The sequence below is a fragment of the Lepisma saccharinum genome, chromosome 21 (genome assembly GCF_977018435.1).
Source record: "Lepisma saccharinum chromosome 21, izLepSacc3.1, whole genome shotgun sequence".
NCBI classification, from domain to species: domain Eukaryota; kingdom Metazoa; phylum Arthropoda; class Insecta; order Zygentoma; family Lepismatidae; genus Lepisma; species Lepisma saccharinum.
Window position 1 is genome coordinate 41,605,220 of NC_139249.1, and position 16,798 is coordinate 41,622,017.

At 39.2% G+C, this 16,798-nt stretch overlaps 1 protein-coding gene across 1 annotated transcript in view; it reads right to left on the reverse strand.

The window, feature by feature from the left end:
- Positions 1-16,798, reverse strand: part of LOC146003892 (uncharacterized) — a 200,974-nt gene that overhangs the window by 5,141 nt on the left and 179,035 nt on the right. Inside the window, exon 4 of the mRNA XM_083142359.1 lies at positions 1,821-1,954. Within this exon, the coding sequence (XP_082998485.1) occupies positions 1,821-1,954 (134 nt within the window). The remainder of the gene's footprint in view (positions 1-1,820; positions 1,955-16,798) is intronic.

A 16,798-nucleotide genomic window follows, 5' to 3' on the forward strand; every position in this document is an offset into this window, starting at 1 on the left:
TTTTTATTTACTAAACAACGTTTATGCAGAATTGGAATAACGAAAAATAAATATGTGAATGTGGCTGGGAAAGTGCAAACGTGAAACGTATAACATTGAAATGCCCAAAGTATAACAAGGAAAGTAATATCTTACACAAAACTTTACTTAAATTGAAATGTACATTATTTTCAATGAATTTGACAAGTTTCGTAGTTATTCCAGATGTTTGATTAGGATATAGTTTATTAGCCTTGATAAGAAAGTGTAATATACGATTATAAAGGGTACCTTTTATATTTTTTGATTGATCTACTATACCTTCTGTTAAATAAAGGGGGGCAAAGATGGAAGGATATGTTGAATGTAGAACAATAATGTATGTATATACATTCTAGAAAGTAAAATATATGGACAAAATACAGTTTAAAAGCTGTTAGGTCCAAAATAAAAGAATGAATGAATGAACAACACCTTGTGAACTGAAGTACAAGTTTAGTTGGTATCGTACCGCAGCATTGGTTCGTATTTCGGGGAAGATAATTAATTATGTACTTGTACAATGAGTTTACCCTAGGTACATAATGAAAATCCTGTCCTGAAGTTTCGTGTACCCTCTCTACCTGACATCTGGTGTATTCCCCAAGACTCGTTGTAACAATTATAGTATACTTTGTCCCGGGAATCTTTGGAGCGAGCGAACGAAATCAAGTCTCTGCGCAAGTCGAGAGGGTTCGACCAATGAGCAAGTTTGAGGGAACGGGATTCCGTGGAGGGGAACAGTGACTGCAGTTACCAGCCTTTGCAGCAGCGTGTACTGCTTCACTCCGCCATCTTCTTCTCTACAGTCATGCGCGGTCTTGCTCCACATATTCCCTGGATACAATATAATTGTCGAAAAGAGTACACTTGGACCATAGATAAATGTATTAAGAAGAATTAAAGATTTCCGTGGGACATCCATCCCTCCGGAGGGACCGGTGACGTCAGGCTTAGCCCTTGACAGTCTTGAAATTTAGCAGCGCCATCTCATATTCTTTCTTTCAGAAGAAGTTAAAACCAGGTGCCTGCAGTCTCGTATTACTGCTTGCTTTCGTTTTGAAGAAAGTGGGCGGAGCTTAAGTTTGTCTGCGTAAGATGGCCGCATCTACTTCAACCAATGACTTCACAGACAGAAGAACATCGCATCGGCTGCTGCAAGCGCACGCGGCTGGAAGGAGCATGGAAGTAGGCTCCAACGACAAACGCAAACTTGACGGTTACTTTACACTTAAATTCTACAAAACAAACTACAACTAGCTTTATTTGCTTATGGAATATTATTCCTTCGGGTTTCCTGTCGCTTCTGTTAGTACAGCCGTGAGTTCAGCAGGCACAATTGCTTCCTAAATCTTATTCAAAAGTACACAAAATTACATGCATTCTTACGGCGTCTTCGAATGTTTTGGTCTGACTTCTCCAGTTCTGTCACGTGACCCGGCTTCAGAAAAGCCGCGCAGGGCTTACTCCTCTCTTTCTTACCTCCATGGTTAAAACAACAGTGTGAGTAGCTCCTCTAACGGATTATTTTGAACTTTTTGCGGAGGGCAATTCCCAGCGGGATGTCAGCGCAGAGGTTTTCCTCCCTTGATTCCACATATGCCTATAATACACTTATCTGTGCTTTGACTTATCGAGGTGTATGGGGTTCGCATACCTATCAGGGGTTCCATGTATGTTGCAGGCTTCCTGCTATCGGAGCGGACATTCCGTACTTTTTGCATATACAATATTATCCTAACGTTTCATGAGTTTATGAGTGCGTGAACTCACACTCTTTCTTTGTCATGACTAGATCTTACCTCTTGAAGTACTTGGGGGAGTTCACGCAGTCCACCTCGGAAACAAAATGGCAGATGAAGGTCTTCTGGTCGAAGGCCGTGTAGTTGGCGCATAGGAAATCGAACCTCGTTCCAAAGAGGCAATGGTGATACACCTGAAATACAATACAAGATATTATGGAGGGTGCATATTGAACATCTTGTTCTGAATGTTAAGGGTTTGATATGTTAATAAGAATGAGTAATTTACTACTAAAATTAGTCCTTTTGGTGAGATTTATTTTTGTAAGGTGATATGTTACGGACATATATAGAAATGCATGTTGTGAAAACAAATTTAATTTTGGCGTTTCTTTAGGCATATGTATGCATATCTGACCATTTTCTACTTTACAGATCATATTCTGCAACAGCTTTTAATTCAAAGACATTGTGCAATTATATTTTGCTATTTTCTGTTGTGTATAATCGGAAGAGAATGAAGAAAATTCTGTTAAACAAACTTAATTGAATGTTGATTTTCTTTTGTTTTTGTTATTAGTTTCTACGGTAATTGTAGTAAAATGGTTAATAAACTCAAGTGTTAAGTCGCATTTGTCGATTTATTTTACTTAATTATTGCAACAAAACTGCCTCACACTAGCGACAGCTGCAATTATCACCTTTTTCAGGTCATATTTAGCATGCTTCATCTTTTTCGAAGTATGAAGACCTTTCTTTACACTCTTAGTCATTCTCAAAGTAGATTAACTTATTTGCTCCTTTTGTGTTAGTTGAAGGGGAAGTGAGATTTTTTTAAGGTACAAGGCTGTGTTGACTGACAATAGGCTATCACTAACCTTTGCAAATTTGCTCAACGTAGTCACTGAAGTCAAACTCTGGAGTCAAATAATGAACTAACAAGATATACGTGAAAATATCCTCCAACAGGCTCGTACCCAGGGGAGGGGCCATGGGCCCCTCCTCAAACCATGACATATTTAAATATGAACCACCTTTTCCTCCGACACATGACGGCGAGCTCCACCAGATTGTTTTAGCACAATGCCGGTTGTTAGAAACTTACTAAACCGCAGCCTAATTGATTTAGCATCAGGTGCCACTCTTCCGTACACTCGTCTGAAATTTCTTTCCGTTACAATCACATATTTTGTCTCAGCATACCACACCACTGCCTGCGCGCGTTGTTGAACAGTCGTCATTTTTATTTATGCGACCGTGGCGCTACATAGTGAGCAAACGGACAACTTCAAGTTATAAAAACAAAACTTGAAGATCTGACCTTTCATTTGGTGTTACAGTTATTTCACAATTCACCGTACTTCGTTCACAGTAATTAATTGAAATTAGGGAGATTTGAACGGAAGACACTGTATAATTCAGAATTGCAAGTACCTATATTTACACTCTACAGCATTGTAATTTTACACTCACTGTTGTTATATTTCGCACCAGCAAACTTAGATGACATTTCCTCGTTCTATGACAAATAACTGTTCTTATAACATACGTAACAAATATTTTAATTAAATTAAAATTTGTTCTGGAAACTTTCCAGCAATGTCCCTGCATGAAGCGGCTATGGGGTTTACCCAGCCTCAATGAATTAGTATCTACCTAAGGGCAATCCTGGGCGATTAAGGCGGCTGGAGCGTGGTGCTGATCACATCCCCTCCACAAATGTATTGAGATTTTGAATGTGTGAAAACACTTCATCTCCGTCTGTTTAGTGCAAGAGTTTTTTGTTTTAAGTCGACAATGCATAGATAGACTTCGGTTTAAAGTGGGAAACGAGCACCCCCTACTTGGTTGAGAAGGATGAAACGAGAGACTTTGCAATGTAGTTTAACATATTTTTGAGTACTTCTTGGTAATAAGCTGGTTAGATATGGTCAGTCAAATGTCAACGATTGCACTTGTACTGATAATATTGAAAAAACGAAACATACTTGCTTTAAAAAAATTGACATTTGAAAATTTAAAGAACATATTTGTTATTTCAAATGAGCATTGACGTCGGGATTGTGGGGGAGGAACCGAACCTGTCCGTCGAGCTCCCTGGAAACTGGTATCGTTCATTTCAAGTAACAAACAAAAGTACAACGCATCTTATTTCATAAATAATAGAAATAAAGGCCAGTTAGTTCATATTCGAACAGTAATAAATGCGTTAGATCGAAAATTTTTAGTATAGGATACTTACGAGGTGTGGCAATAAAGTTTCCGGACTCATGCTGTAACTCTTTTATTTAAAAAATCAGACAATCGAAATGTTGTACCCTTCAATGTAGTCCCCTCCCCTATCCTTACCCCGCTCCACGAGGATCTCCAACTGCTAGAAGCAGTGTTGCAGGTAATTTTCTGATATGCTGTTCAAGAGTCGCGTCGCTTTGGCTTTCACCTCGTCCACAGACTCATACCGGGTTCCTTTTAGTGCAGACTTGACTTTTGGGAAGAGAAAAAGTTGCACGGGGATAGGTCCGGCAAGTACGGTGGATATTCCAACACTGGAATGTTGTGTTTTACCAAAAACGTCTTCACAGATAGCGCGTTGTGAATTGGCACCTTGTCCTGATGAAGAATCCATGAGCCATTCTTCCACATGTATGGTCTCCTCACACTTTCACGAAGGGTCCCCAAAAGATTCTTATGATACCACTGATTGACAGTCTGACCTTCAGGCACCCAATCAACGACCAATTTTAGCGACCTTCTCGATACTGACTTGAGTTTTCGAAGAGCAAGGGCGGCCTGATCGTGTATCATCCGAGACGCCTTCTTTACTCTCTTTAAACTTCTAAAACTACTCGAAAACTCGTGTGCGAAATAAACACTGATGTCCACAATTTTTTTTAAACGAATTGTAAGTTTGAGTGGCGGATTTCCCAAGTTTTGTGACATTAACACGTTGTTTCACTTTCGAACTTAACATGATTCCGACGGAGCTCAGATGCACGGTTCGCTTCTAACAAAGGCTACAGCCAGACTGCTCCACGCAAGTGCGTAAAAGTTTGTGAGCAGGCAGAGGATAGTCCACAGGTCAGTATCCTACCCAGCTCTTTGTTATCGACGTGATCTGAAATGAATTAGAAAATAAATCCGTAAACTTTATTGCCACACCATGTACGTGCACAGACCTTCCGTAGGTAATACCCAGTCCAAGGCAGCCGTAAGGACTAATGAACGAGAGAGAAGATGTAAGACTTCATGTTCGAATATGTGCTGCGTTAGTTCACCTGCAACTCGACAAGGTTGATGATGGTTGGCTGTGTACTCAAGAAGATGCTCCTGACAATGAAAAACTTATACGCTTTTCTGATTATGTTGTTGATCAGTGACTTGATAATAACACTATCCATCTATGAATGTGGAACTGCTACGACGAACAGCATAGGACCAACAACATTGTGAACGTTGGATGAAAATAGAAGATATTGCTATCAATAGAGCACATCCCAACATCCAAGGGTTGGATAAAAAGTAATGGCAACACTGCTGTCCCGTGAAAGGGGCGAGTCACAGCGCCACAAGCGTTTCGTGGCTGATAAAGGAATGTCAGACGAGGAAGTAGTGAGTGGGAGCGATTGTATGTTATTCAGTCAAAAACAGCAGTGCTCTGAAGCAGAGGACGAGAGTGCAAGCGCCCTAACAATATGTTTAGGCAAGAAGAACAACGTCTCGCAGGTAGACGTTCAACGCAGCCTACTTCTGCACCTTCTTGCAACACCACCTTCGTCTCGCATTAAGAAGGAAGCGACGGCACGGTGTCCCATCATCTTGCTTGACAATGCAAGGTGTCACACTGCGAACAATGTGACGGCGCTCCTGCATAACTGGTAGTGGGAGGTACTGGAACATCCGCCGTATTCACCGGTATGAGACCGTGTGATTACGACCGTTTTGTCAAAATGAAGGAACCACTGGGCGGGAAGCACTACGACACGCGCGAAGCCATCATACGTGCTATAGGGCGGTCACTGCGGGACATCGACAGAGATGGACGCGCTGACGGTGTATGACGCCTTCCATACGTGTGACAGAAGGTCGTAGAGATGAGGGGCGATTACTTTGAAGGAATGTAACACGTGCTCCTCTGCCAATACAGTCAAGTACCAATTATACCAGTGTTGCCATTACTTTTTATCCAACCCTTGTATATAGGGTAAAGACCCCGAATATGAGGATAGGCACCTAAAATGAGACCCCCATGTATCTCGTAAACAAAGAGTTGCACCCTAGTGGAAAGAAGCTGAAACAGAAGGAGGAATCGCGCCATAGCACTGGAAGTCACGTGAGCTCCTTGTGTGTAGAGTTGGTTTCGCAGCGAATGTGAAAAAGAATGCGTGCTCGTGGAAATTTTGCTGCAGTTTGGAAATTAGCTGCTGAAAATGGATAAGGTAATTTCTTACTGATCCCCTTTTTACTGTGTTTCGTAGTGGTGAGTGTGTGTGTTGTACCATGTAATTAGTTGCTAGTTTTCGTCCACTTGTAAGAGAGATAGCGTTGTTCATTTATTTACCCTGCGAAGGTCCTATTATGAGACCTGGAAGAGGTTCAATATATGAGACCGGTCTCATAATAGGACTACCATAATAATGAAGGGTCTCATATTAGGAGTCACAAAATATATCTAATATTTTACGTTGATTTTCATCATTGCTTTTCCTAATTTGGGAGTTACGTTGCAATTATGTTACCAAGAACCTGTGCTTCTGGTTTTAGACGGTCACTACTCCCACGTAAGAAATATAGCAGTGATTGAAAAAGCGAAAGAACACAATGTTTCTATTATCTGTTTACCGCCACACTCGACGCATAAAATGCAGCCTCTAGACGTAGGTTTCGTGTTTCCCTTCAAAACATTTTTTCGCGCAAGAAGTTGAAACATGGTTGCGTCAGAATCAAGGAAAACCACTAAAAATAACTAAAATTGCCAGAATATTGTCAGGTGCATACAACAGAGCTGCTACTATGGAAACATCTGTTAATGCATTTCCAAAGACTGGTTTATTCCCTTGTAATAGATACATTTTTCGTGATGAAGATTTTGCAATACACTCTGTCAGCTCTAAAAAGAAAAGAGGAATGTGACAGGTCAGTCAGTTGAACTACCCAAAAGTTACGTGGATCCCCAACCAAGCTGCAGCAGGTTAGGCCAACTTGAACAGGAACAGGAGCCTGAAAGCAGTCCTATTCAGGCTATGCAGTCTTCAACAGTACCACCCCCTGATGACGATGCCATTGTAATACCAGAAGACATTGGGCCACTGCCCATATTAGACAGCCCATCTCTTACTAACTCCGGGAAATCTCGCGTAGTGAATCAACCAGTAGTTATAACAACACCACCATACAAAAAAAGACAGATCATTCGAAGAAATGTAAGAAGGAAGTGAAAAAGAACCTGTTTGATAGGGGTGTTACAGGCACTCACAGTAGGAAGCCTACTGTGGTAAAAAAAAAAAAAGCAGCAATCAGATTACTCGCGTTCTACTTCACGTTAGAAGAGGAAGGTTTTATCAAAGAAATGTGAAGAATCCACAGATGAGTCGGAAGAATCTTTCTCATTAGCAGAATCGTCTGACAGTTTAGAATTAGATGAAGATGATACAGAATGTGGTTCATCGTATTCCAAAGATCAATGTGGTGAAGAGTGGGTAAAGTGCACACGTTGTTACAAGTGGGCTCATGCTCATTGTGGTGCAGATGACACATTTGTGTGTTCGATGTGCAAAGATCAAAAGTAAACGCATGATGAACTTCGTTTCTACCAGGTAGCTACTTCATGTGTAACACAATGTAGGTCTTTTCACAGTTTCATTTGAAGTGGACCAATTTTGATGACAACAGGACAGCTACTAGGATACCATAGAAGGAACATCTTGTTTTGTATTTTTAGCATGGTAAAAAAATAGTCAGTTTCTTTTTCAGAATAGCGTAATCTTTTTAAACATGGTGTAAAAATAATATTGTTTCACTTATAGTTGGATAAGAAAATAACTTAGTTCATTTATTTTAAAAATAATTTAGTTCAAAGATTCAAATTATTTATATAACCCAAACAAGGTCGGGGTCTCTTATTCGGTACCCCCTATAAAAATAGCTTAGTAGCACTTGTGTTCATTTTTTTTGTTTATAATTTATGATTGTTACCTTTTTTTATATTCCAATACCTTGTATCGTGAAATAGACTCCCTACAAAATATATTTTTTAAAAAACATAAATCGTTTATGCTTTAATCAACAAGTAAATCGAATTCTACCAAAAGGGTCTCATATTCGGGGTCTTTACCCTACTCTCGTTAATGTACTGAAGAAAGATGATGAATTCCACGGACTTTCTTACAACAGAACAACACTAAATGTGTAAGGAAAGAAGTGTGTTGACAATATAAAATACACTATGGAAAAACTCCGGGAGCAAGGAAACTGAAAAAAGTGTCCGAGGCATTTGGCTTATATTCATAAATAGCAAAACTGGAATACTGATAATTTGATTTCGAAATGAATATATGACGGATTCCGAATGGAATGAAGCCACAAACTTTGCGAGGTGGTTCCTTAGAGCGTCATAGTCGACTAATAGTCTCTTGCAAAATGATAGCTGCGCGCAATTGTCTGCGAGAGAAAACCTAACCAGGAAGAGGAGAGGGAAAATATTCACTCCCACCCCTCCATTCCAATCCCTGTGCGCAAAGGTCCATATTTTAACTTGCACGGAAATGTTCGGCGCGGAACTGTCCCGAACTAGAAAATGTTGAGTGCAAAAATGCAGAAAACAGGCTATAGTTTCATGTACTACCATTAAATCGGAAGAATAAATGGTTGCAAAATTATCAAAATTCCAGAAATAGAATTTCAACGTACATTTTATGACTATAATTCACCCCTCAACATTTAAAGTTTTGTCGTGAACAACATGGTAAAAGCTAATAACAAAATAGATTTATTGAATTGTTGTTTGAAGTCCACTTTATGCACAGAAAGCCTAATCGGGACTGGGATAACAAAATAGAGTGACTAGGCATTTCAATATACTAATGAGATGCAAAAAAATTACAAACTGTCCTACTGAATAATCACTCAAAATACTGCCCAAAGATATAAAGTCTAATAAAAATTCGGTTTAACATAGATTATTTTTTAAATCATAATGGTTATTTTTGTATAATGAGCATAATCATAATAATTATTACTGTAATTATTTCAACAATTCAAATTTTATCACGCTCCAAAAAAGAATTCTGTCGACGCCTATGCTACAGATGGGGTATAAATTTACCCCTGGTAATTTTCATTTCTTGTGAGTGATAGCTGAACCTCATGCGGGTGCGTGATAGCCTCTACATCATCCTGTCAAAAGCCACATTCAGCCCTGCAAAATTAATAACTATGGTCTAAGTTATCTGATGCTGAAAAGTTTCAGGGCAAATGGTACACTATGTATACTTCATAGTATGTTCAATTCATTCTGACTTTTGGGGTGTAAGGTGTGACCTTCCACGTAGGCGCCCAAAAGTGAACCTCACTTCCACGTAGTACACCCTGGACTGCACTTTGCAGACGAACGAGGCTCTGGTGACTGGCCCTTGTGGCCAGTATAATATTGTGTGTGTTGTCCTGTTTTCTTTTGTGCTTGTGTGTGCTGAGTGTCCCTTTACAGCCTGAGCTCTTAACGAAAGTCGGAATATTTTAATATTTTAGTAACAAGACACTGCAATTATGATATTTTAGTTATGGTGTAAAATAGCCTAAGTGCTGACACACCCAAAGTTTTAAATTCAAATTTTTAAAAAAATTAAGTTATGGCGCAATTGTGTTCTTACTTATATTTTAGATGAGGTAAGGGGCTGGACCCCGTGTAACGTGGCGGTTGCAAATTAGCCTTTAAGTGCTGACGCACCCAAAAATGTAACTTCAAATTCAAATTCAGACTTTTAATTGACTTCAAATTCAAATACATTCAGACTTTTCTTTTATTCTAGGAAAGACATTGACCAGTGTTTACAGCCACCGAGATGCATGTGTTTTTCATCTGGTAAGACCGCTGTACGCATTAAATATTTTGTCTTGAAATAACTTCAAGAATTAATTTCAACTCGTTTTCAACTTGACACACTGTCCATAATCTCCTTTTCTATTTCTCATGGTATCGGAAGCTATACTTTTGAATGCTAGCATGTACCGACAAAGGAAACTGTTTCGTTTTGCCATTAATTTCTTAGCTTTCGGCTTTTTCTATCTACACTCTGTCCCAAGAACCTACGGAGCAAGCGAACGTAAACAAGTCCTTTGCGCAAAGCAGAACTCGAGAGGGCTCGACCAATAAACGCGTGAGAGAGGAAGTGAATGAATGAAGGGGAAAACGCTGTTGCAGCTACCAACCCACTCGCTTTCTCCCATTCTATACCGTTATGTTCGGCCTTGCTCCACAGAGTCCTGAGACGGAGTTTCCTTCAGTTTTAATTCAATCATGCACAGTTTTCTCTTCCAGTACGTGAAGTCTTAATGTAATTTCTTCACTCGTTAGTTTTCGCAATGTTTCTAATGTTGATCTTGTTTTCGTTCTTTCTTTTAGAAAATTTCCTTTCTGTAATTTTCACTATTCCAGTCAAGGAACCACAAAAGAAAGAACAATTGTTTTTAACTTATCGTGTTTATATTTATTATTTTCTCTCTTATTTAATTCCTCTCTAATATTATAATTATCATTATTATTTTACCAAAAAATCACTATTTTTATTACATGTAACTTTTTTCAGATTCCACCTGTGCCTGCATGGCCTATTTTTCAAGCAGAGTTTCTCGCGGCCCTTATTTGTGTACCTAATGAATGTATTCACAATCAAGCCGTGGTCGCTTGTCTGAATCAACGGGTCTGCCATGTATTGGCTTACGTTGTGTACACTAATGTAAAATGTCATGCCTTGTATATTCAGTCTGATAGAAATAAAGCAGATGCTCCCAGCCGAGCACTGATCGGTTAACCGCAGCCAATCTGCGGCGCCGCTGCAGTCACATGCTTTCCCAGCATTCCCAGCTGCAGCAGCCTATCTAACACTTGCAACGCTCAGTTAGTGTGGTTACGTTGCTTGCCTTAAGGGGATGAGGGACAATTTCGCACCAGTTGTGCATTCACTTCAATATCGTCCGAATGGGCAATGCTACTGAGGAAAAAAGCTGGTGTTCAATAGAGTATGAATTTCTCCACATGTTGCAAGTGAAAGTGTTTTTTAAAGTTTATTATTAAGCTAAGTACGATGTTTAAAAAATATGATTAATAAGAATTTTCAAAAACCCATGTATTCCTTATGGGGAATCAACTTCAACTTAAAGTTATGGCTAGTCAAATGGAAGTTTCGACATTTCCGCCTGTCAATTACTACTTCAGTCTGTCCTTTTTCCGTTGATATATTTTTCTATGTCATCGGAAGTTTGATATTCCCAAGAGAATAAATAAAATAATACTTCCATAAGAGCAATGTATTTCTCCTTGCCTCCTACGGCCACACTGACAGTGCTGCCAAACCTGATGCACATGAAAGAGCTAAATTTCATCCTAAACGGAGTAAAAACTTTCAAGAAGCTAGATTTACGAACTGGATAATAAAAAGTGCCTCCTGGGGTAATTTTAGGTGTCAAATTGGTGGGGGTGTGGGTGAGGCTGTTATTACCGTTAACGTTAAAGTGATGGCAATATATTCTTAGTTTTCACCGTCTAGATCCGGCGGTATCACCCATCTCAACAATCCACCGCTGGTCGTACGAAATCGAAAATAAAGTATTCCCGGATAAGAATATTACATCCTCTTCACTCAGCCAAGGCGCTATAAAGAAAAAGTAGCTGGGGATGTACGAGGGGGTGGGGCGACGCAGCCAATGTAACAAAATCACGTCACGTGCAAATTGTATACATATGACAGAAGTTGTCTATGTAAGCCGGAGCCAGTGAAGGCATCATAGTGGGGCAGGGGGTGGGTGCCATAGTTCACAGCCAAACAAGTGCACGAAAGAACCAGATCTGTCTCCAAAAGAGCGAAGTAGCAACAGTGATCGGCAGCTGCCGAAGATAGAAGGACCTAGGGGAAATTGTCCCTCTCCCCCTTAAGTTAAAAAATAAACACATATTTCAAATTCAGAAACATTTTAGATGTAAAAAGTACTAAATAAGCACATATTTGGAACATTCATATAATTAATTGAATATATTGGTGCATTTCGCGGCTCCCCAGTAAGACAGTCACGCACATTTTAAGGAACCACTGCATAGACTATACACATAGGCGTGCGCAGACCCTCTAATTAGAGGGGGGACTAAAGCATTGATGAAAGTTGAGTCTAAAAAAAAAACTCATTTTATTTCACTGTTTTAGTTTCATTTTTCATTACATTGATGGGTGTATGTATGTATGTATGTGTTTAATGCAGCAATAATAGGATGGTTGGTTGGTTGGTTGGTTGGTTGATTTGGTGTTTTAAGTCCACTTTATGCACAGTAAGGCTAATCGGGACTGGACCTACAGTTCAAAGTGGGATCCGAACCACTTGTGCCTCCACCGGGTATCGAACCCGGGACCCCTTGAGCAATAATAGGCGCACCATAACGAATAAATAAATTGTCTCTGAAATGTGCCACGCTCCTTTTCCTCCAAACATATGTTCATGCATTTAAGACAAAACTTTTTAGCAGCAAGAGTCTGAAGTACTTAGTAGTTATAACTTCTCTCTCTCTCTGGTAATTTACAATGCATTAGAGCCATGGCATTCTCTTTTGCAATTTTTTTCATTTAGATCTTTCGGAACCCAGGGGCAACTCCCGCAGCCCCCTAGCTCGCTCTGAACTTGACAAGGCTGTGATAAAAGCAGATACTGTTAGCGAGGCGGGCAAGAAAATTTTACGAAATGTATTTTCATTTGTATGAAATTTGATATCGAGGGGGGAAATTGCCCCTCTTTGCCCCCCTGCAGGTGCTCTTGGCAGTCTGGAAGAAATAATGCAAGGAAGACGTGAAAACTAATTTCATCTTGAGTATCCTTTTGTCCTGCTACTCTTAGATTCTACTAGTCTTGCTTTCTTTCACCTCAATGTTTGCCCCCCTTGTCTCCCTAGAAATGATTTCCGACCAAGGTTGGGGAGGGGCAGTGCCCGTTGCGCCCTGTGGATGCGCAATGCACCCCGTTCCCCCGTAGTTTGCTTTGAGCTTTCATCGGCTTGAAAATACTTAATTTTCTTTAAGAGTATAATATCGTTTAATAACGGCGATAAGATTCCTCTACTCTAAATTTCTAGGTGAAAGTATAACGTCTGGAAAGGGGGGCAAGGATGGCCACACCTCTCCCTTAGAAATCGAATGTCAACCTAAAATGTTATTTTCACACGTATAATTTGATTTCAGTTATAGTAATTTACATTAATGCGATAATTTCAAATTCAAGTGGTGTGTTTTAGGGGCAACACTATTATCGGGGTAATATGCCCATGGAAAAATACCTTGCTTCTCCCTCCGTGGAAAAAATCAGTGGACGTCCATGATTAGGAGGTAATTTCCCCGTGCGTACGCCTATGACTAAACATAAAATGTATTATCATTCTTCATGTATTTTTTTAAAAAAAATATCTTTGTCACTTTCCTATGGACAAGGGTTGGTTGTAATAAAGACAATTATCGTATTTGCGTTTCTTTCCTTGAGAACATACGTTTATCTCCTTTTTCTACATAGATAAAACAAATAGAAATTAGATATTCTTTATTTGTGGGCGAAATTCATCGTGTGGCTGTTCTTAACCCTCAAAACTTGTACAATTAAATTGAATAAAGTATGTAACATTGTTATTCATACACATAGAATTTCCGAGGAAAAAATGTCATATCTACTAGTAAATATAATCATTTTCATATGCAGCTACCTGGAAATTAATGTTAATGAAGGTTTCACCAACAAATGAAAAAATGTATGTTCAAAGTGTATAAACAGAGCATATAATTTGTGTGAAAATAGAAAAACACGCTGTTTCATGCAACATTGTTACTCTTACAGGCAAGAGTTTCAATCTTCTTCGTATACAGCGCCACCGCTATTCGGGCGATTTCGTGTAGTTTGCAACTTCGTAACAAGTTTGAACATGCGGGCGCGTTCCCCGTCAACGGAATGCTGGCGTAAGTATTGTTGTACTCGTAGGCCTATCGTCTATCTATCAGCGTGTTCGAAATGGGCAAGGTGAAGGAACTTAGTTCCGATCTGAAGGATGTTATTATAAATTTGGCCCTTAGAGGTTATTCGTTAAGAAAAATTAGGACAAACAGTCAATAAATCACACTCCATATTTCAATACATAGTAAACAAATTTAGAGAGGACCGTTAGTAGAAAATGTTGCTGGCAAGATGATGTCCGATCAAACTGTCCGACGTGCCTTTTGGAAGCATGGATATCATGGCAGAATACCACGAAAGAGGCCGTATGTAAATAAGGTGAATCGCAGGAATAGACTTTCATTCGCGAAAGAGCACATCCACAAGGACAAGGAATTTTGGGATAGTGTCATATGGTCAAACGAGTCCAAGATTAATATATATTTGGGTCAGATGGGATAAATAAGGTCTGAAGAAAATCAAATAAAGACAATGATCACATTAACACAGTTCCAACAGTTTAACACGGTTGTGGGTCACTTATGATTTGGGGCTGTATGTCGTCCAAAGGTGTTGGTACCATCCAGTTTATTGATGGTATCATGGATGCATATATCTATTTGGACATATTGAAGAACAATGTAAAGCAGAGTGCCAAAAAAATGGACATGCCGCCTATCTACAGTTTGCAACAGGACAATGACAGTCTAATATGGAATGTGACCAAACTACTACAAACACCAGCTCAAAGTCCAGACTTAAATTCCCTTGAGCATTTATGGGCAATTTTCCGAGTGGAATAAAATAAGTTCTGAAACATGTCGGAAACTGGTTAAATCTATGAAGAACAGATGTCAATTAGTAATTATAGCCAAAAGATACCCATCAAAGTATTAGAACTGTCAGTCATTTGCTCTGAATATACCTTTTTCTTTTATATTATTAAGTGTACGAATAGAAAAGTTGTACAAAAAATGGCATGTTTCTCTTTCAGTTTCATTTAATTTATTATTGTCATTGGTTATACAGAATTTAGGTACGATTTTATGTTCCTAATGACATTAGATATTGAATTGTAAAGAAACAATTTCAAAAGAGTGCATTTTCTTTGAAAATCTATACTGTGTCACTAAAGTCCACTAATCCATAAATTGCGCACGTTTTTGGTTTTTATTTCAACTCAGGCATGCGGTATCTAGTCATGTGCGCTGACTGTTAACTCTCCAATAGTTGCACAAATAATGAAATTCTTGCATCTCGGTTCACCAGAATTGGATACGTCTCCGAATAGTGTTAGCCTTTGAGCTGACAACGTAGGAGGAAAATAGGAGAAATATGAAAGTAGTGAACTTGATTTTCATGAACATGAACGACATCTGTTGGCGGAGAACCGAACTGCGAGGCTTGAGAGTGGCTTCCAGTCAGCAAGTAGTACTGGTGCGGTTCGGTAGATGACGTGCAATGCTCATAGTTAGATGAACTCTTCATGTTACATCACGTTACACGAGGCGAATTGGCTTTTCTCAGCTGCTCATCCACGAATTCTCTATAATTCACACGTAAGCTTGAGATAGGCAAATCTAAAGGAACTTGTTTTACGTAGGGTGACCAGACATACTCTTTTTAAGAGTATTATACTCTTTTAGAGGTTCATATACTCTATACTCTTTTCAATTTGCAAAAATCCCCAAATATACTCTTTTCCTTGCTATTTAATTTCGTTCATTATGTTACGCGTAAAAATGACTTAAAATCCACAGAACGGAAAACGTCAAGATGTCAACAAACTGAAGTATTTACTCCTTGACTCAAGAATTTCCGGCATGAGTTTACAATACCGGACCACTCTCCAATGTCTATAACATTTCGCCTACTTACTAATTTCGGTGTCCTGATGACGTATCTGTAGTTCATATTTGGCGGTCACGTGTTAAAATTGTACATTTACGTGTAGAACTTGTAAAATAACCTTGCGATGTACCACGGTCATTGTCCATACAGAGCAATTCGGAACCATCTTTCTTTCGCAATTCGTTAATGGTCTTCCTCTACGCACAACAATCTTGCTACCTTCAATATTGACGTCAGACGAGGAATGCCTACGAGGTTAGGTTATTTTCCATTAGCATAAATACAAAGAAAAAATAATATTTTGGCTAAGACAACTATACCTTGTCTTGCCTAACATGAAAAAGCGCTCTTCCGTGACGTCAGAACACTATGTTGCTAAATGCTAAAGTGTTGTGCGATAAGTGATACCCATTCGGGGAAAATGGCGTGTTCCGTGGAGCTACTGTTCTTATGGCAGGGTTACGTTACGTTAAGAATACATAGTTTATTTAGTTTTTTCTCGATTTCTATACTCGACCGCCAATTATTACATGCAGATTCGTGATTAGGAGTTCACAATTAGTGAGTAGGCGAAATTTCATAGAAATTGGAGAGTCGTCCGGTATTGTAAACTCGTTCCAAATAGATATTATGTAGTCACAAAATATAGCTTTATTGTGCAAAATTAGTGTAAAATAAAAAGGAAGTTTTAATTTTGCATAATTTCCAGGATAATTAGACTGTCATGAAGTCGCGCGGCATTTCTGCGCACCTCGTGAAAGAGCAAAAATGCATGCGCACCTTCAACCTATCGACTATACTCTTTTTGGTCAACAAATATCTGGTCACCCTATTTTACGATATGCTCGAAGTACAGAGGAACCTAACAGGAGTGTAAGTAGTACACCCTGGACTGTATTTTGCAGGCTAGCGATGCTCTGGCGTCTGGACATCATCTATCTCATCTTAACACAATTTATCCTAATCTTTGCGATTATCCAAAACTGGCAGAAAAGCAATGTAAAATGAAGCAGTCA